Consider the following 21418-nt stretch of genomic DNA (forward strand, 5'->3'; position numbering starts at 1 on the left):
AGAAATAAGTCACATGCCCCCAAACCACTGCACCCCCCCACGCACACATAATTATAACTAACTCTAAGGTTGATGACTATGTCAAAGGAGAAAACTCAATGATTTCATCGTCATGGACCTTGGTTTGGGTTGAGCACCATTTGACCTTTTGACGTACTGTTTCTGCACCAATATCCCACTCTAGAGTAAGTAGAGTACAGATCACTATATCACCAGTAGGCATATACATTTTCATGCAATCCACACTGGGACCTATCACTAAGAAGCTATTCTAAATATCATGGAGTCACACAGAGTAAAAAAAGTGGAAACTTTGCCAAGTGTGAGTGTACAATAAAACCGCTTATGTTCCAGCATGACTACATCAAGAAAATTTATAATAATAAGATTGCCTGACTATTTAACTGTAGTACATAAAAATGTCCAAGCTCATAAAAGGTGAAAGGCACTTCTTTCACACACATCAAGCCAGACTTAGGCATAACCCACAACAATTCTTCCAAAGTTACACAACAGTGTAACTCTGGGAAGTATTTTTAACCCACTCTCAAAACCTCAGCTTACAACTTGACAAATATGCAATCTCACCTGCTATAACCACAGAAGACATATATTTTCCTCAATCTGTAGATCCTCCCCCCAAATTCTCTGTGGTTACTTCTTTGCCAGTGTGGGGATCACTTAAAAAGCTAGAAAAAGTTGGTCTCCAACCCCCCCCCACCCCCACTTGCATACTTTACAGCAGAAGCCATTGTGTATCCCAACTCCATCCTTATCAATCACTAATTCCAGTGTTGCCACATGTAAACATTTTTTTTTGACGGTCAAAAAATTTAGTTTTCATGAGCACTTGTCAGGTATTTTATGCCATTCTGAAAACACATTTCCCAAGCTGCACACTGTTTCACATGTATTTCCTAGTTGCAGTTATGTTATCAGCAAAGCATAACTGTTTATTTTTACTAACAAACTTGGTCAGAGGAAATGTGACCACTAGCAGACAATTAAACCGATCAAGTGAAGCCTCCTCATGATGCACCTTAGTAGATGTACACAAAACCTAAAGTCTTAGTCTTATTTTAATAAAGTAAAATAAAACATCTGAGATGCACTTACTGCTCTCTGTAGTAAGAATGCATACATTTTTTTGGCTTCAGTGTAAATACATAATAGTGATGGTATTAGCAAGAAAATTCACAAGATACACTGTAGGAAACAATGAACAAAAAGTAGTTGCTCTTTCTGTTCTCATCATATCATATTATTTTGGACTCCCTCACCCCCCCCCCCCCCCATACTTATCTGGTGTTACAGTTTCAGTAAATATACTGGTTGATGTAAGAATAACAATCCTATAAAATAATGTTAAGCATTTGCAGAATATCTATATATTTTCCCAACTGTTGCATTATGCACATTATATACTACTGCTTCAAAATTGTTGCTAGCATGATAATTTACTCAAACAATCAGTGCACACTTACTGAAATTGGTGAAGCACACAGTAGAGCAAAGGATATTGATGTTGGTAACTTTTCTGCCTATAACAAAGGTGGCAACCCTATGTCAGTCAGAAATTCTTACATTACAAAAGGAATGCACTCGGAAATATGCATTAGTGCCTATACTACTTACAACACAATACTAACAGACTAGAAGAGAGTTTTTTTAAATTTGGTTAACAGGGGACAGGGAGGGTATGAGAGGTAAAAAGCTCAGGAACAGTGCAGAAAAAGTAGTGAGAAATGTAACTCAAGCTACAAACAACTGACTACTAACTCTATAAGACTACTGTACAGTAAACCAACATCTTTCCCAGAAAAAAAAAAAACACACAAGCTAGCTCAGAGAAGGTGCTGAAGCAGTAAGGCAGCAATGAGATGTAGAGTGTTAGTTGAGAGCAGTGCATTATGGGACAAGGAAAGGGGCTTGAAATGGAAAATGTTTTCATTGCTGCTGTGGAACTCCTACCTTCAGTGACTAGTCCACAGGTTTCCAGAGTACATACAGAACCAACTTAAATCTGTACATGATTTGCTTAGCCATGCCACACAATCCCCCAGGTCCTCCTCATCTCACCATCTAATGTTAATTTGATAGGATATCAGGTGTATGGCGGGGGGTATGGGTTACAGGGTTTTTTTTAAGTATATTTTTGTTTTAAAGTTTGTAGAGTTTGAGTTTTAAGTTTAAAGTAATGAATGAAGGAGGTGAGGTGGAGTGTCGGAGGGTTGTGTTAGGCCCAGTTTATGGTGATTGGCTGAGAAGATGAAAAGCATTTTTTTGTGGTGAGAGAATATGGTCTGCAAGTATGCGGCAGGGAAGGAAGGTCAGGTGGACTAGAAAAGAAAGAGTTACCAGTAATGGTAGGTGTAGAAAGATCATGCAATTTATCTAAACATGTTAATGTTTAGAAAAACTGTAATACAATCAACATCTGCTGATGGTGGCATATGGAGCTGGTGAAGATGACAGGAATTAGAAGCCTTTCCATTCCTCTCAACTCAGAATGTACTGCAGCTTAATGATGTTACTTCTGTATCAATAATACTAGATTTTAACCCACTGTTTAAGGGGAACTATATTACGGGATAAAATATGAAACCAGGCATGGATTTCTGAGGTATTGCTGCTTATGCTCTAGCATTTTTAACAAACATATTTTTCTCCAAAAGTTGATGGTCTAATGGTGAGTCTCTATAGAAATAATAAAATCATGCAGTTTGGTAAGATCAAGGATTAATGTGAATGTTTCCACAATGAAGAAATTACATACAAAAAGATTAATTAGAGTAGTACTTGTGACACAAATTAATTACTTATAAGTTCCACATTAGCAGTGTGGAATTTATAAGGATTTGAATATGCTGGGGTTGGAGTGGGTTGCAATGTGTGGTACATTCTGTGAAGAATCTTTAAAGTAGCATGTATGTAGTTACTGAGGCGGATGAAAATAATTGTTTGCTACTATACACTTTATAAACCCATGTAGTCTACAGAGATGAATGAATAACAGTAAGGAAAGTAAACAACGTACATTAAAAATAGTAATGTTATGACGTATGGTAGGAGGAGTGTTTTATTTGGGGGGAGGGTAAAGTGTAGCAGCTAACTGGAGCATTTTATAAGATGTGTGATTTAACTGGGTAATGTGGACAATGGGTGTTGCCAACAGTTGACATTAAGGTGATATAGCCTTGAGTGGTAAAGTAAGAGGGCCTTACTTAGAATGAACTTACAGCAATTCATCATATTTTAAGGACTACTACAGGGAAATAACTGCTCTTATCCCTTTCTAACAATGCCCACATGACCAAAGGGATACCCCTACAAGCAATCTGGGGTCCACCCTCCCAATAGCAACAAGGCAACTAAATGGATGGTGAGTTCTGTGCTTGAAAGACAAAACCGTTCATTTAATTAAACAGACTACTTAACCCAAAGAAACCATAACTATGTGGATCCAGGGACTTTCTTTTGTTTGTTTCTATGCCTAATGTACTCACCACCATGTATGTGCAGGACAGAGGACTTAAACTTAACTGTCCCCTCAACAGAGAGAAGTCCAAACAAGTGACAATACTAATTAAAAGACCATCAAGTGTAGAAAGCTTTGTGTGCTTTTGTGTGAAGGCATACATTCAGGAAGCATTTAGGTAGAACTATATATACCACTATAACTTCAAAAAGGGGCAATACAAGCACAATTCCATTGGTGGTATAACTGTATGGCCACAGTGACCTCGAGACAGAAAATGGTCTTCACAACAGACCACCAGGATGGAATCAGCAGGGATAATCTCAATAGGAAATGAAATGTGTCATCAAAGATTTCAATGAACCCTAGAAGTGTGTCAGCAGTGTGGCATGTAATGAGAGGTTCATATTGTTTTATGTCTGCTTCACTCACATGCCTAACTAACTTTTTAGAAGGTAAGAAAGCACAGCAGTAACAAATGTTATTATATTTTATTTTATTTTACAGGTACGTGAGCTGGACTACATAATTCCCCTTTCAGTCGCAACCTAGTTAAAAAGACACACAAATTCAGATTGTATGTTAAAAAAGAATGGTGAACAGGTAAGATAATAAACAAAAATGATGGACTTAGTAGGTTTAACAATTACAAAAAGGAAAAGGTAAAATAACTATTATTAAATCCAAAGATCACCACAAAATAATCACAACCAAGCACAAATGCATGAAAAAAATCATGTAAACATTGCTATCCAAGTTAAGCATCAAAACAACATAATTTAACAATTTAAATCGAGTTGGCTAAAAAAGGAAGGCAACTTATTTAAATTGTCTAACCGCACTTCATTACAAGGCTTTTAACTCTGAGGAGATGCGGTGTAGCCAAATAGATAATCTTTTATTAAAATTCAGTGAAGTGGGTCTACAAAAATTGATTTTAGTTGGAGAAAAAATGTGGCAACAGTTCTACTGTTAACTGCATCGCAGGGTGCCCAACACAAAAATTCCCTCTAGCAACTCTTTAACATCTTCTGAAATTCATATCAGACTTTCAGATCAAAAAAGGGCAAAACATCAGAAGTTCACAATGGTCAAACACTGTTTTGCAGCACTTAAAGGCTAGTTACTGTTTACAACAAGAAACATTACAGCATACTGAAAATATGAAAAAAACACATATGCAAAGCCACAAATTAACAAATGAATATCATATATGTACCAATAGTAAACAAAGACTTGTACATGGTGGTTAGGGGGTCTGTTCCTTATGCTAGCTTCACAAAACACATGGATACATCATATCTGCATCACAAACAAACATATACAAAGTAAAATTGTATTCACATTAATGACAAAATTGTACTACTTAGTAAGGAACACTGACCAAGCATATCTCTGAGGCTGACCTATTACATAAACACAGTTTAGGCTCTTTTCTTAATATCTTGCAAACAGTGCCCCCCCCCCCCCCAATACTGAGTAAACAACCTCATTTGATCATATCCAATATGTACTGTTATTACAAAGAGATGCTATCAGGGCAGAATGCCAATAAAAAACTAATGTTCCTGCCTAGGAAGATGAAACAGTTTGCTAAAATACTAAGGGGAATGGAAGAGGAGGATGGCATATGCACAAAAGAAAACCATTCAAAGGGAATCCACTTTCTGTTGCTCAAGTTGTTAAAGACCAGTCACTTCTTCGGAATGCTATAGGGCAATATTGTTCCCCCATGTAACAGTGCCTATAATCATTATTCTATACTCAGAGAGGCCACCACCAAGAAGATAGAAGTCTGATTAGTTGTATGGGTACTGGAAGAAGACCCAAGTCTGAATCCTGGTGTGGGTACTGGAAGGGATGAGCTGAGGTGGACAAAAGTGATCAGTTGCTACTGGTTCAACCATCCTGGAGGAAGTGAGTGCCACTTGGATGACACCTACTGGGAGCAATGGGTGATGCACCCATGAAGCATAAGCCTAGACAACACATGTTGTGATACACTGTGCTAGCTTCATACAGCAACCCAGTGAATATTATATGTACATGGAGATGCAAATGCTTCCCTTAAGTGATGGACAGCATTATGGAGCTCAAAGGAGCCAATGAGGGGAAGCAGGTCCTCAGAACCTGCTAGCTAACTCACTCAAATCTTGCCACTGTGGAAAAAGGGGCTGAAGGGGCTCCTTAGACAGGAATGAATGGGTGGACAGGACTCTCACTGTTCTCGAACAAATGGACTGAACAGATTTGTTTGTGTCTTTCGGCTTTTCCCGGTTAGGGGTCGCCACAGCAGAACTCCGGTCCGCTAATGATTGGCAGTAGATTTTTACGTGCTGGCTTGCCGGGCCTAACATACAACCTTCAATGAAGGAATGCCCATTCAAGCATGTCGCCACACAGAAGACACTCTAACTGAGAATCGAAAGGGCAATGTCTTAACTGTGAGGCGACAACGCTACCGCAGCACCATTGAACAGATACTGGTAGTAAAATCATGTGGCAGGGTCCTCTGGAAAAGGGAATGAGGATACTTAAAAAAAAGTGTCCCATGTAAGCAAAAATAAGTCTCATTACTCAGAACCAAACAAAGAAGGCTGAGGTCTTTGCAGTGAGTGTTTTAGTATTACCAGAACTTATATGACGGTCTGCTAGGAGTCTTACACAGCTTATGAAGGTGAGTCAGAGAAGAAGAAGAAGCCAGTATGAAAGAGAAAAAAGTGAATGGATTTTAAGTTACTCTGGATCACTAAAGGAACTCAGTCATTTAATTTTTTCAGTTAGAAAATAATGCAGCCCTTCCAGTTTGGCAAGGTATTTAGAGTAGTGCTTTTCAAATGGTGCACTATATTCTATGACTGGCTTAATGATTGGCTCAGATGACCTATTCTGGTCGACTCATATTAGCCACACAATGAAGAAGGCACAACGTCTGTACTTCCTATGAAAACTGAGGAAGGCACACCTGTCTCAGTCCATCCTCAAAGCCATCTACAGGGAGACCACCGAGAGCATCCTCTCAAATAACATCAAAGTTTGGTATGGTAACTGCCAAGCATTTGACCGCAAGGCTCTCCTCAGGGTTGTGAGGACAGAGAAAAAAATAATTGGTTCCTCGCTCCCATCCATGCATGATCTGCATTAGACTCAGTGTGTGAGAAGGGCTAGGAAGATAATCGACGATCCCACTCAACTTGCCCATGACGTGTACTTCTGCCTTTCCTTGGGCAGGCGGTATCACAGCTTACACTGCTAGACTGAACAGGAGCTTCTTCCTTCTTTCCATAAGGCTGCTGAATGCCAGGCATGACAGCGAATAATCAGATCAATATGTTATTTGCTGTGATGTATCATCTACAGTAATCAACTCTGGCAAACTGCTTCAATAACTGGCACAGTTGGCCTGGATTCTTATGCTATGACTTCTTGAATGTGCAATAGTCAGAAGTGAGTCACCACTCCATACATGTACAATAGAAACATCAGAGTATATCATACTACAGCTGATGAAGTGCAATATTCTAAGTAATCACAATGTGAAGTCATAGTCTTGCAATACCTACTAGCATAGTATTGCCTAATGTCTTCCTGTCCAATTGTAATCTATTGTGTTGTTAATATTTTAATTATTACTGTATGTGCATTAGTCTTACTGTCATTCAAACTATGTGTTAAATGGGAAACACTTTATAAACTCGAAATCCTGAAATATCGAATTTCAGAATCTCGAGCCTATAAAGTCGAATGGATGGAAATTGCGAACCCGGAAATGTCAAATCAGACCATGTCAAACCCGTGGTACAGACAGCGCGTTAGGTGAATGTTGTTTATTTTAGGGTTTTGGGGAGGGATTGTGTGTTGGGACGTTTTATGTGTGGGTTAGGGTAGGTAGGTCAGAGTGTGAGTGTATAACAAGCAAAAAAGTACCAAACCCAATGCAGGGTTTAACGATAAACACAAAACGATGATTCAGACCACTGCACACGGACCAGGCAAAATAACAGAGTGTGAGTGTGTTAGTGTTGGTGTTTGTATGTCTGTGATGTGTGTTTGTGTGTGGGGGGTGTGGAATGTGTGGTGCTGGGTTGTCAGTGTTATGAAATGTAGTGCGACCTTAGAGTTAGTATATATTAGTAGGGGGGGTGTGCAGGGGGGCTTGCCCCCCTGCATATAGTAAGGGTAGGTGTGGGTGTTTGTTTAGTTGTGTGCGTGTGTTGTATTGCATTTTGTACAGTGTTGGGAGGTGTGTGTATTTGTATGTGTTATATAGTGTGTGCTGTGTCTTTTCACAGTTTTGTGGTTTCGGGAGTTTGGGTTTCGCAATTTTGTGGTTTCAGTTATTTGGATTTTCAACTTCATGGTCTTGAGATACTGAAATTCGATATTTCAGCATTTCGAGATTATGAAGTGAATCAGTGCACTGTTATGTCTTGCATAGGGACCAAAGCAATGTAATTTTGTTCAGCTTGCACTGCTGTGCGTAACTGATCAATAAAGTTTACTTTGACCTTGATGATGGAAGAATACAGGTGGTCTATGACACCCCTGGACCTGGAGGAGATATCTTTTGTAATTAACTGGGTATGGTAGAAGGGTTTTCCAGCTATAATTGATATGCAATGACAGAAGGATGAAGGAACTTTGTTTCTTATGTGACTTTTTTCTGCTGATGCAAACACCCTGACCGCTTTAGGTTATAATGCACAAACACTCGATTCTAGATGCGAGGGAAACTACACTAGTTGTCTGATTGACAAATCTGACAATTCCCTCATTTAACATAAATATTAAAACTACAATCCATGGGCTAAACAATTTCCTTTAACCAATCATTCCACATACAGTGTAACGAAAATAGTGAAAACTGGTGCTGGGAAATTATTTCTTTGCCAGTCGTCTTAATCTATATGGTAAGAACATCTAAGGAATATAGAGTAACTTAAAAGTTAAGTGAATCATTTTTTGGTTTTTAGTTGCTGCTGTATTTTTGTTTCAGAAGTTTGGCATGCTGTGGTGTTTTTTGCTTTTATTAAAGTTGGGTACAGCAATAAAATCTATAACCATTTCAGGCCTGGTCAGAAAAGTTAGATATGACACAACCACCAACAGCAAAGAAACGTCAGGTTAAGTCTAAAGATGAAAAATCACAAAAAGTAGAATCTGATTAAAAACATTATAAAAAAAGACTGCCAAAACAGCATTAACATGAAGCATTACATCTAGATATATTTCTAGACACCTGTGGTCAATTCACTTTTAACAAAGAAAAGCATATTTCTTTATACATATAAACTTACTTCATATCAAATCTGCAAAATTAAGGAAATAGCAAGACACTGCATACTGCACAGTTAATTCATATTAAAATTGTGACAATCCTTTGCACAAATACCACTTCTGCTGAGTTAATACTGCAGTTGCTGAACAGAGCTATGCCATGTGTGATGTACAGTCATTTAATAAGACTGCAAACAAAGTAAACTAAATGGCATAAAAATAAAATATTTTCCTTGTTAAAAAAAAAAAATATGCAGCTTCTGATCTAAGAGTGAGACACTTTCGGTTTGGAACATTTGCCCTAAGTAAACAAGCCTGTTACTCATCAAAAAAGAAAAAAAAAGGCATCATAATGTAACCAGTTTCATAGCTGATAACAGGATTTATTAAATACAAAACTGCAGAGGTTTATTTAACGGGAAAAAAACTGTGGTCACCTGTGGATAAGCATCTTCAAAAGCACGATCAGGAGTCATATGTTTAATAACATCCGCCAATACAGTGTTTATTTCTCTTTTCTGCATTAAAAAATAACACAATTCATTAGAGCTGCTTTGTATGAAGTTACTAAGACAGTGTATAACTACAACATAACATGTAATGCCAGCAGCCATTTGAATAACACTCCACATGACATAGCACTGAAAACATCAACATAGTGAACATGAAAACTTAAAGACATTCATCAATGTTTAATGTCATCATTCAAAACAAACATGTCTAATTCCTCTTAGAAAATCTAAACAGTCAATAATTCCAAGCACTTTATAAGGCAAACTATTCTATTTTTTTACAGAATCCTTTCTGCAGCAGTTTCACCATATTCTGTCAAGTCTCAGTTCTTCTATGTCAGCTTTTATTATCATTTCTTGGCACCTGGTACTCAAAGTCTGCCAGATTTTCATTGTTGCGCTGTGGAAGTTAATACAACAGAAAGAATGAAAGGAAAAGAGAATATGGCTCTGTCTTGGGAAGTGTGGGAGGAAAACAAAGCAGCTGAGATGCATGGAAAGGCTGATACAGTGTAACAAAGTACTAACACAGAGGTCTGCAAATGGGTGGGGGTGGGGGCAGTTGCTTAGGTTGAAGAACACAAGGTTAGAGAATGTGCTAAAGCAGAAGCTGCAGGAGTCTTTTAATAGGAATGGAAGGGTTTACAGGCAGTAACTGCCCTTAAAGGAGGATTTGGAAGGAAGATGTTCAAACTACTGAGAAACAGTTTGACAGAAGTGGGTTAGGTGATGAACAAAGCAGTAATCAATGTAGCACAGAAGACAAGTTACAAGCAGAAGCAGAGGGTAGTGGAAAGGAGAAAAATGTGGTACAGGTTAGCTACATAGCTAGCTATTAATGCATTTATGTATGCTTTTAAAATATTTACTTCATTAACCAGGTCAGTGAAACGGGACCATTTTCGGCTATAAACCAAGTCAGAGATGCACAGACACAAAGAACTGTGAAAAACACAATTTATTTAATTCAATTTTGTTAATCAGACAAGTAGACTGGTTGGCAAACCCTTTTCAGCCATGACCCGGGCCACTAGGGCAAGATGAAATATATAAGACATCAAAGTTTTGAACACACATGTTGCATCAAGGATGCAGCAAAGAAAAATTATATGTTACACAGTTTGTATGTTCAGTATTTACATAAAGTAACCAAGGTATTTACATCAATCACTGAAACACAAACTTTAATCTTTTGCAGCTCAGACTATGTAAAAGAAAAAGTATAGCTGGGTTGGCATACTTCACCTAATTTAACTATTATCTCTGAAGTAAGTACAAGCAGATTATTTTAAGAGTTGCACTTCTAGTTCAGATTTAAAGCATTCAAATGTATTCTCTTTCTTTATACCTGCAGCAAAGTAATTCAAGGCAAGTGGTCCAAGTTTTGAAAAAGCTCTTTCACCTATGGAGGTTTTATAATATGGTCTAGACAGGGTTACAGATTCACTGAGGTTACCCTTAAAGTCATAGTTGTCGTCTAATAAATGCTTTAGTTATTAATTGTTCACAGGTTCATAGGTAGGTACTAGGCTATCGGCCCTAAGGCCTATACAAGCCTAGCCATAATGATTTCTTGGCTATTGCTTCCCAAAAATATTTACTTTCCTGGAACCCTGTCTAGCAGGGCTACTGATGTGATCCCGGGGTGAATTTCCTATCTCCCATCAATCGTCAAGGTTCCTCTTGAAGAGGGCCATTGAGGCGCTCTGCCTGATATGCATGGGCAACCTATTCCAGAGTATGGAGAGTCTCTGGGTCAGGAACCAATCCCTCCAGTATGTTCTATTCATCGTGATGACAAGGTTAGGGTCACTGGAGCATGTGGCTCGGAGGGATTGGGATTTCTTTAAGTGTAGCATGTCCAGCAACTCTGGGTTTGACATGGCCTTGTATGTTAGACAGAGATCGCCTCTGAGTAGGCGATATGCAACACAGTATAGCTGGAGTTTCTTTAGACAGTCAGTATAAGGCATCTGCTTTAGGCCTGTGATTCTTTTTGTGAGGTATTTCTGCGGCCTTTCTAGTTGTTGCAGATGTCTTGTGAGGTACATACCAAATGGGGCATTGTATTCTATAATGGGTCTAATGAGGAATGAGTACACAGGGACAATGACCACCTTTTTTCTGGATGAAAAAGCCCTTAGTGATGAGGTTTGCCACATAGAAGGATTTTCTAGCTGTTGTGGCTATATGGTTATCAAAGGTGAGACCACTGTCCACCTGTGTCCCTAGGTCCCTTATCACACGTTAGGTGTTTAGTGCACTGCCACCTATGTGGTAGTTCACAGGTACATGTTTTTTCCCAAAGGGGACAACTATACATTTTTTGGCTTTTAGCTTGAGCCCATGGCTCTGGCACCAGGCATCTGTTTCGGTAAGGCCCTTTTGTAGCATATCCACATCATTTGGGGATTCAATACTGGCTCCCAGCTTGCAGTCATCTGTGAACTTTGTAAGCCAGAGTCCCTTAGTGTTGGCCTGTACTTCAGAGAAGTAGATGCCAAACAAGAGTGGTCCCAGGGTAGAACCCTGCGGTACACCACTTGTCACTTGTTTGGAGCTGGATTTGGAGTCGGCTACTTTTACAGTGTGTGTTCTGTCAGTAAGCCAGTTGGCTACCCATCGAGTGACGTACGGATTAATGCTCAGCTTAGTAAGTTTATCTATGATTCCAGAGTGAGGACAGTGTCGAAAGTCTTGGCAAGGTCTAAGTAGGCTGTGTGAACCACCTTACCCTCGTCCATGGCTCTGGAGACTGATTCGAAGAAGTTGATCAGGTTCAGGAGGAAAGACTGGCCCTTCACGAACCCAGTGTTTGAAGGTTGCCAATGTCTATGTTTATAAGTTCAATGATAATACATTCCATGGCCTTGCAGATCAGGCTCGTCAGACTGATGGGATGGTAGTTCCCAAGATGCAAAGTGGATCTCCCTTGTGGAGTGGGATGACTACAGCTGTGCGCCACTTTGTGGGCACGAATCCTGAGGTGAGGCTATGATTAAACGTGACACATAGGTGAGGTGCCAGTTCATTTAGTAGTTCATGCAGTACACAGCCCGGGATGTCGTCTGGTCCCATGGATGCTGTATTCTTGGCTTTGGAGAGTGCGTTTTTTACCTGAGTGGTTGTGATTACCGGAATTTGGCATTCTTAATGTATTGAGATGGGCCCTTTAGGAGGTGAAAGGGGGTGAAGTTGGCAATAAATCTATCTGCTAGGATACAGGCAATATCCTTGGGATCAGTATATTGAGTGCCATTCTGCTGTAGCTCAGAGCAGATCTGAGTACTGCCATGTAGATTCTTGACATAGCTATAGAATGCCATGTGGTTGTCTTTGGAATCTTTGGAAGATTTTATGAGGGATCTCAGCTTTCTACTGAGGCTGGTGAGGGAGTATTTTTAATCCTGGGTTCTTCCTCTTTTCTGCAACAGTTTCTTACTTCTGTTGTACAGCTTGTTCATGGCAGGGGACTACCAGATTGGCTTCCTTTTTTTTAGAGGGCAGCGTCTTGGTTCTAGTTGGAATGGCTCGGTCCATGCATGAGTGAATATGCTCGTACAGCACATTCACTCGTGGATGGACCAAGTGAATGTGCTCGTACAGCACCTTAGTGTAGGATTCAGCAGTTGAACTTCCAGTTCCCATCTGCATGGGTCTCATGATGTTTGTTACTTCTGACTTGAGAAGCATGAAGTTGGCTTTGGAAAAGTTTTTTATGGAGGTTTCCTTAAAGGGGGGTGGGGGTGGGATGTGGATGTCTAGGGTGATTAGCTTATGGTCTGACCTGACCAACGAGGTGATGATCACTGGTGTGGAGCATCAATCTCCCATGTTGGTAATGACCAGGTCTAGAATACTGGTACCCCCGGTGGGACTATGAATTAGTTGCTCTAGGGCATTGGGAGTTATGAATTCCAAGAACCGCTGAGCAAAGGTGTTGGTACAGGCGTAGTTTTCCCAGTTAATGGCAGGGTAGTGGAAATCACCCAGTATTAGGGTATTTGGTTGTATCTTAATATTTTACAGTATGTTTAGAAAGGTGTAGTGAGAATCCTGGGGCATGGTGGGGGATCTGTAGCAAGCTACAATTTGGATTGCAATCTTACCTAGTGTTAGTTGCACCTGGAGAATTTCAGATGCATTGTGTTGGGCAACCAGCCTGGAGGTGTGAATATCCTTGGTGAATATGGACACTCCTCCACCTTTAGTGTTTCAGTCCTGGTTTGGTGGCCGAAAAGTGTGGTATGAGTTGTAGCCTGGTATTGCAGGGGTGCCCTCTGGAGCTTTGAACCAGGTCTCAGTTATTGCACAGATATCGATGTTCTCCATTTTTAGGAGCGTCTCGAGAGAGTGCATCTTAAGGTTTAGACTTCTAGCATTGAGTAGCATTACCTTTAGATTTTGCTTGCTTGTACCTGTTATGGTGGTAGTTTTGTCCTTTGAACCTTGCCTAAAAAGGCACTACAGGTTTGGCAAGAGCCTTAGTCAGTAACCTGAACCCCAGGGGTGACAGGTGCAAACCATCTCTTGCAAAGCTTCGTGGTTTGTCGATCATGTTATCCCAGGCAGTCAGATACTGGATCCCCTTTGAATGACACCAGAAGCTTAGCCAATTATTGAAATCAATCATTTTGTCCTTATACTGTGGTATCATTCTGGGTGATGGCAGGATGCTACTCAGGGCTAGGGTCATACCTGCCTGGGCTACATGATCCAAGAGCTCTTCCATGTCTCTTTTCATGTAGTCCAGGGATGTACATTTCAAGGCATTCACTCCAACATGGACAATGACAGAGTCATATTTGTACCTGTTGTGGAGTGACTTGAGTGTATGCTTTATGTGGCAGATCTTGGCACTCGACAGGCAACTAACTGTAATTTTCTCCTTGTTCAGCCTGGTGAGTGGGATATCAGTGTGCCTGACTATACAGTCACCTATGACTAAAGTGTTGGGTACGTTGTCTTGCCTTAGGGTCTGCTGTTAGGTGGCACACTGGTGGTTGTGAGCTACGTGACGCTTTGGTTGTGTTTGGGAGTGGTGTTTGTTTGCTTTTCAGCTTCGGAGGTCCTTGTTGCTTGGGCAGATTAATGTTAAGTTAAGTAGTTTTGCGGTGTATTCTGGCTTCAAACCATTTCTCATCTAACACCATGTTACACTTTTCGAGTTGCCATCCATTCCACCAGAAGAGATCAGTGCTAAAAGGACAACTTGTCCAGGCAGCACGGATGGTTACAGAGGACGGTGCTTTTCTTGATAAATGTGAGACACTAAAACAAATGTTCTTGAGGCGGGGATACCCGAATGGTTTAGTCCTTGAACTATTAGAAGAGGTGCAGTACAAAAGGAGAACGGAATTTTATAAACCTATCCTTATGTCCACCTATCCAGTACCCTTAGTAGAGGAGGTTAGGGATGTGGTAGTACCTGCTAATTTGGTTCAGAATATTTTGCCAGAAATTAGGTCTACCATTGAGAAACCGAGTACCAGCTTTATTACTCCTTTTTGCCTAGAGGCAAGGGAAACTGAATGTACACTAAGAAGAAATTGGAATCTGTTTGTGACAGAACGAGAAGTCCTGGAGAAACTAGGGAATGGTCCACTACTTGTTTACAGAAAAGGGAGGAATCTAAAGAACATTTTAGAAACGGACCCCAGGACATTCAGTAGAGCAGAGGGTACCTACAAATGTGAAAGTTGTAACTACTGTAAATATATAGCAACAGGAAACAAACTGGGAGTAGGCACCAGTAGATTTGAAGTGAAAGGCAGATATAATTGTAATTCTAGATCCGTTGTTTACCTAGCCACCTGTCAAGTCTGCCCAGCATTTTACATAGGGAAGACTGACAGGAAATTAAAGGAGGGGATATAAGAGCACACCTACCACATTAGGAAAAAGACTCCAACCAACGCACTAGCTAGGCACTGTATAAAACACCCTAAACACCACTTCCTTTTTAAAGTGATAGGTCAAGTACCTGTCAGTGTTAAAGGAGGTCCCCATCATTTGTTGTTAGAAAAACAGGAACTTCTCTGGCAATTCAGGTTGAATTCTTACACCCCTCCAGGTTTACATGAAGTGACTTCGATTGTGTGTATTTTAAAGCTGAAAAGTTTAACACATTAGGAAAACATCCAAACAGGTTATTTCTATAACATAACAACTTGTTTTGCTACATTTTTAGTCACATACACAAATATATTTTTAGACTTTTGGTGTTATTTTATTAAATTTATTGACTATAAAATCATTCATTTTTGAAAGGGAGATGACAGCATAACATCAGCTTAGATTTGTATATAGTGATATCATGTGAAATAGTATCTGACTGGCCGAATGTTTTTAATTTGAACCAGCTGACATGTATTTAAATGAAATAAACTATTGTGTAACTTGTCTGAGGAAGTCTACTATTGTGGAGACGAAAAGTGCTTTACTTTAATAAATCGTTTTTTTACTTTTAAGTGTTGCGTAGATGTTAACCTTCTTCTCTTGACTGTCTAGCACAATCTTGGCTGGAGAGAACTTTGCTTCCAGTTTGACTATTTAAGAGCATCTCTCGCTGGTTGTAGTGTTTGGTGGTAGGAGGAGATGGCTGTCTGTGTACATGAGGCAAATGCTGCATTGCCCCAGTATGCCCAGATTCACCAGGTGGACATGAGAAATCACCGGAAGCTGACCCTTGGACATGCCTGGTTAGGTGCTTTCTTTGTGTAGTACAAGAGCTGTTTTCCCTTACTTTTTGGCAAGGTACTTGCAATTGTAGGCTTTCTAGTGCGTACAACTATTTTCTCCTTATTACCAAGGAGAGGTGAGTGCTTGTAACAAATTAAGGCTTCCTAGTGCTTTTTAGCGAGTTTTAGAGCAAGTGCTAGTCACAGGTATACAGATTTTACTGCTACTGCTGATAAACTAGCTAGTTCTAAGGGAAAATTCAAAGAGCAGACTTTCTGGCACCAGGAATAGTTAACCTTAGCCCCGCGGTGCGCAAATGCGAGCATTTTATCCCAGAAAGTTGAAAGGGATAGAAATCACCCCAAAATGGCCAATAAAATTGCAATTTCAGAGCTGGAAACCATTCCTCTAGTGTTAGATAGGCAGTGCAATGCTCCCGCTCTCACTGGTAAGCAGTAGGACCTCCCACTACCACAGCAAGGTCTGGATAGCTCTGAACACTGAAACTAAAGTCCTGAAACAAGCAAAGCCTGGAAACTGGACTATTCTAGTTAGAAAAATCGGGAAATCAGCAAACAGGATAGATTATTTTTTTTGGTTAAATCAGGCTAAACAATGCAGTTATACAGTAAATACGCACAGAAAGGCTAATGCACTTGAATGTATAGCCCAGAACAGTAAACTCAATTAAAACTTTGCAAAATTAGAAATTTGAAAATTTTAACTTTTTAAATAAAGCAAGGCAAGTGCACAACTGGAAAATGACTTTCAGGCAGAAATACAGTGAAATAACTAGCTAGTCTACTTTTTAAGCTTTCTGAGAAGTGCAGGTAATAAAAATGACCAAAATCAGCAAAAATTTGAAAATTCAGCAAAAGTATTGCAGTTATAGCACAAAAAGTCTCTCTTTCTCGTTTCTGGTGCTGTAGCAGTCTGCAAGACACCCAAACAGGATCCATGGCCAGGTTTATTTTCGAGTGCACTCTCAAAAGTAAAGTAGCTCTGCTTTATAATTGGGGGGGGGTCAAACCAAGCATTCCATTAGGAGACGATGACTGAATGTTTTTATCTGTCAGCAGTACGAATATAATGATTTTATTAACTGCTATCTGCAGTTTGTGTATTTTTGCTACAGTGAACATATAACAGTGGGAAGCCATACTAAAGCTTTGGTATAAGTACATCTCTAGCTATGTAGCAGTGGGAGAGAGCACATGTGATATTTTATACCACAGTTTTAGCTGTGTGTGCTGTTTGTTCACTACTTTGTATGCTGCATCAATGCTAATGAGGGGGTTTAACATTAAGCCAAGACACCTTTGTTCAGAAATATAAGGCAAAACAATGATGCTGTTGTCATTATGTACACAGAAGGTGATCTATGCAGTTTCTGTGAGGTTCCAATGCCACAATGTTGGATTTTCTTGGATTTAGATCAGTTATCTATTATAGTGCATGCAGCTGCACATGCTTACGCTGGTGAAGACTTACTGCTAAACTTAAGGGCCCAGATTCTAAAAAAAATGCTCTTTGTACAAGTCTGCCCGATTTTAAAAGACTTGCTCTCAGTTTAAGTGACTTACTCTAGTGTAAAGACTATTTATAAAGCAGGTCCACACTGAGAGCGAGTCTTTTAGAATCTGGTCCAATGAGGAGCAAATCATAGGCATACATAACTGCACTGAGATGTGGGTAATCATAGCTGAGATCAGTTAAAAAGAGAGAGAATAACAGGGGACCACTCCTCATCTATCCTTTCTGAAGAATTATTTATCTTCCCTAACAACTTCTAAATCTTTTCCAAAACCCATTCTTTAAATTCTTCTTTTTTAACAGGTTAGTAGGAAAGTACTGGCGTCTCATTTTTACTCGATTACCCTGCATCATTATCTTAGTCTTCAGTGGTGCAAAGTCTGAATAGTTACTGGATGTGTTTCAAAGCTTTTAATTAAATACCTGCACTCCTGTGAAATAGAATTTCTGTCCAGACTAATCCAGTTATTGCATCCTGAGGAATAATAAACAAATTCTGTCTGGGCTCTTTCTAGTAAATTATCTTACATTTCAAATATTCTCATATTTCTTAGGAAATCTACCCTCTTTTGTTATATTTTCTCTTCAAGGTCTCCCGATACATTATAATCTTTGCTTATCCAGTTCCAGTAGCAAACCATGGACAATATTCCTTGCTGTACATATTCCATACTTTTCTCAAGTTCTTTAACAGTAGTTTTCAGTGGAATATAAATATGTGCCAACATAAGCCTTCTTCCCTGTTAGTAACCCCCCTATGACCACAAATCTACCACTGCTGTCTTTCTTCTCTTTCTCTATAATTCTGGAGCTGTTCTTGCAATCAGTAGTCAGATAACCACTCTGAAATCCTTTCTTTACCAAATTCACATGCTCACCTCTACCAAAGTGTCTGTCTTGCAACATTGCTATTTTTCCCTACACTTCTTAATAAAATTTAATATTCTTTGCTTCGAATACATATCCAGAATACCATTCTCATTCCATGATACAGCCAATACGGGCGTCATTCTGAAGATGCTATTAATTTCATTCATTCTAGATTACTCTTTTTAGTATAATTTTCCAGCTTGCACTTTACATGCACACATTAATGTTCAGCAGGCTGATCTTACATGTAGTTACATCTTTGGACCCATGTCATATTTTCAAAGACTATTCATTTCAATAAAAACAGTCAAGAAACAATAACATATATACATTTTCATTTTTAACCCCCAATACCTTTAACTCAGTGCAAACACACACAACTATATACACTTTCCAAAAAGGGAAGTTATCCCTCCATGTATGAGCAGATACTCCATTTAGACAGCTACACCAAAAGGCTTTAACCATTCTAAAGTTATGTTTAATCATGATGAAAATACAAGTTAGAGCCTGTGTTCCTTCCTACATCCACACCATCTATTCTTGTCCCATCTCAGATGTGAAAATCAACTTGAAAACTCTTGATTTTTAGGCTTACAAAAGTGTGTCCTGGCTACCATTAAATGAATAGACTTTGCCTTACTGTGATACACACTGCAGTGACTGATGCTACTAGGAGTGCATCTGCATGTATTTCCTTCAATGTATCAGACTTTGTTTATTTTCACTTAACTGCTTGTTACATCTCCTTTAAGGACTAAGTTTAGTGTTTCCCATACAGATGCCTCAAAATTCATGGTTCAGTTGTTTGCTGATTAATTGAATGCATCTGCAGGTTTCTGGTTTTGTAACTACATAACATAGCTCATCCCAAATTCTGGAAAAATATAATTTGACATTATTTTATTTTACACTTCCACCTGTATGCATAGCATTAGGGAAAATATAATTTAATGCATGCATTTGATCAGGTCACATCTACCTCTTCCCCCTTGCAGCACAAGATCGAAACATTATACTGCTAGTATCTAACTTTTATCTTGCTACAGTATAAACCCCAGATAAATTACAGTAAAAAAAATACATTCTAACTTTAACATCACTGGCATTAACAGCAGTCAGTGATAAAATATCCATTCCACCTTAGTTTTAAAGTACTTCTGTACTGTATAAAACTACTTTACAGTGTGATGTACACTTGAATTCAAGAAATGTATTATATACTCTTTGCACTTAGTTACCTTACCAGTTCCTTCATTATCCTTCTAAACATTAATGACAAATTTGAAATTATAGTTTAGAGTCCTCCTACCAGTTTAATATTGTCTGCAAACTTCCAGTCTGTTTTGCTTTCCACTGCTTGCACGAGAACAGTTCTCATGTCCAAACTACATCTCATGGAAATGGCACTTTGCAGTTTAACTATTTATTTCCTGCTTTCATACTCTTGCTGACCTTCTTCATCATCTCCACTACCCACCACTAGTCTATGGCTCAAGTCCAAGTTACTCCTGTTTTTTCTACTTAGCTCATGAGATTTTTCTGTTGCTCAATCGTTTTCTTCTGGAACACTGGAAAAGGTGTTACTGACAAGCTCTGCCAATGGGCTATGCAAATGTCAAATTAATGTGAAACAGAATCTCCTTCAACTTGCTGGCTTGTGTTTTGCAGGGAAAACTTTTTTATTTCCTCCTCTCCCTGTTCTACATCCAAAAATGTATTTACTTCATCAAAAAAAAAAAAAAATATATATATATATATATATATATATATATATATATATATATAAAACCTGAAAGCATCTAGACACAGTAACTTTCTGAATCTCACACATGCCTCTTGACATTCTCTTGAAGGGCTAAATGCTGTTCTTTTCTACGTAGTGTGCAGGGAATAACCATTTTTCACAGGGATTCTGGTGTCCCCAACTGATAATACTTTACGCTTCTGCCACAATTTTGTCAGGAGCAGCTCCTTCTGCTGATTTGACTTCACCTTTACTACTACAGATCTTGGATTCTTTCTAATGTCCAAATTTGAGGCATACATTCAGTGTGCCCTTTCAGACAAAATCTGGTGTGGAATACTAATACAGTTGTTTATATGAACTTTCATAAAATGAATGCAATATTTTCCTTCTAGTTCATCCAGTACAGCAAAAAATCTCAGATTTTCTGAATGCTCTGTCTTCTTGTTCTGCTATTTTATTGAAAATGAAGAACCCTTGTATTTAGTTAGTCTTGTTTTCATTTCAATGGATGTATTTCTTCTATGTATCTTATTAACCTATTGTATATAGCTGATAAAGGAGAGTGAAAGACAATGTGCGTCTAAAGTTAGAAAGTTCAAAAGGGGTCTCTTTTGTGTATTGATAGGATATAGGATTGTTTCCATAAGGTAGGCAACACAGATTCTTGTATAGACCTCTTTATAAGGATAGAGACAATATAAACAATGGCATCAACAGCTAGGTTGAAGTACTCTGTAGGGAGGGTGCTTGGGACTAGACAGGCTGTTTTTTTAGGTTTTGTGAAATATCACTTCAACATTGGCATAGGTACAAGCTGGACAGTAAAAATGCTACTGGTTGCAAGACTCAGCAGATTAATGGGATGAAGCCAAAAATGCATACAAGTCTTCTAGCCAGATCTTCAGAGTAATCAAGCAATTAAGGATCCTTAGGAGGCACTGAGGTCAGCAGCAGGAATCCAGCTTTAAAGCTAAGTATAACTTTCCCCAATTTCTGTCCCAGTTTTATTTTTCTTTATACCTTAACAATGGATTCAGTTGCCAGTAATTGGTTTTGTTTATTAACCTGAAGGTCTAAACTGTCCGAGGCATCCCCTGAATCTCATTTCAAGATAGACAGAGAGTATACAATTAATCCTTAATAAATGAACCATATACAGAAGCTGAATTTGGAATGCCTAAACTATGGGCAGTACAAGGGGAATGGAGGGTGGGAGCTCTTCCAACCATACCTCTTAACTCTAGAATTTTCCATAATGCCCTTATTTTTGCCTCCTATTTTGATCTGATCCTCATACAATTTGTGACTTTCTGGCAA

At 39.0% G+C, this 21418-nt stretch overlaps 1 protein-coding gene across 1 annotated transcript in view; it reads right to left on the minus strand.

Annotated features, from left to right (window-relative positions):
- Positions 1–21418, minus strand: part of VPS35L (VPS35 endosomal protein sorting factor like) — a gene marked incomplete in the record, with an annotated part of 3288436 nt that overhangs the window by 1730284 nt on the left and 1536734 nt on the right. Inside the window, 1 exon segment of the mRNA XM_044089753.1 lies at positions 9193–9273. Within this exon segment, the coding sequence (XP_043945688.1) occupies positions 9193–9273 (81 nt within the window).

Source organism: Protopterus annectens, chromosome 12.part0, assembly GCF_019279795.1.
Source record: "Protopterus annectens isolate FY-2018-M chromosome 12.part0, PAN1.0, whole genome shotgun sequence".
Taxonomy (NCBI): Eukaryota; Metazoa; Chordata; order Ceratodontiformes; family Protopteridae; genus Protopterus; species Protopterus annectens.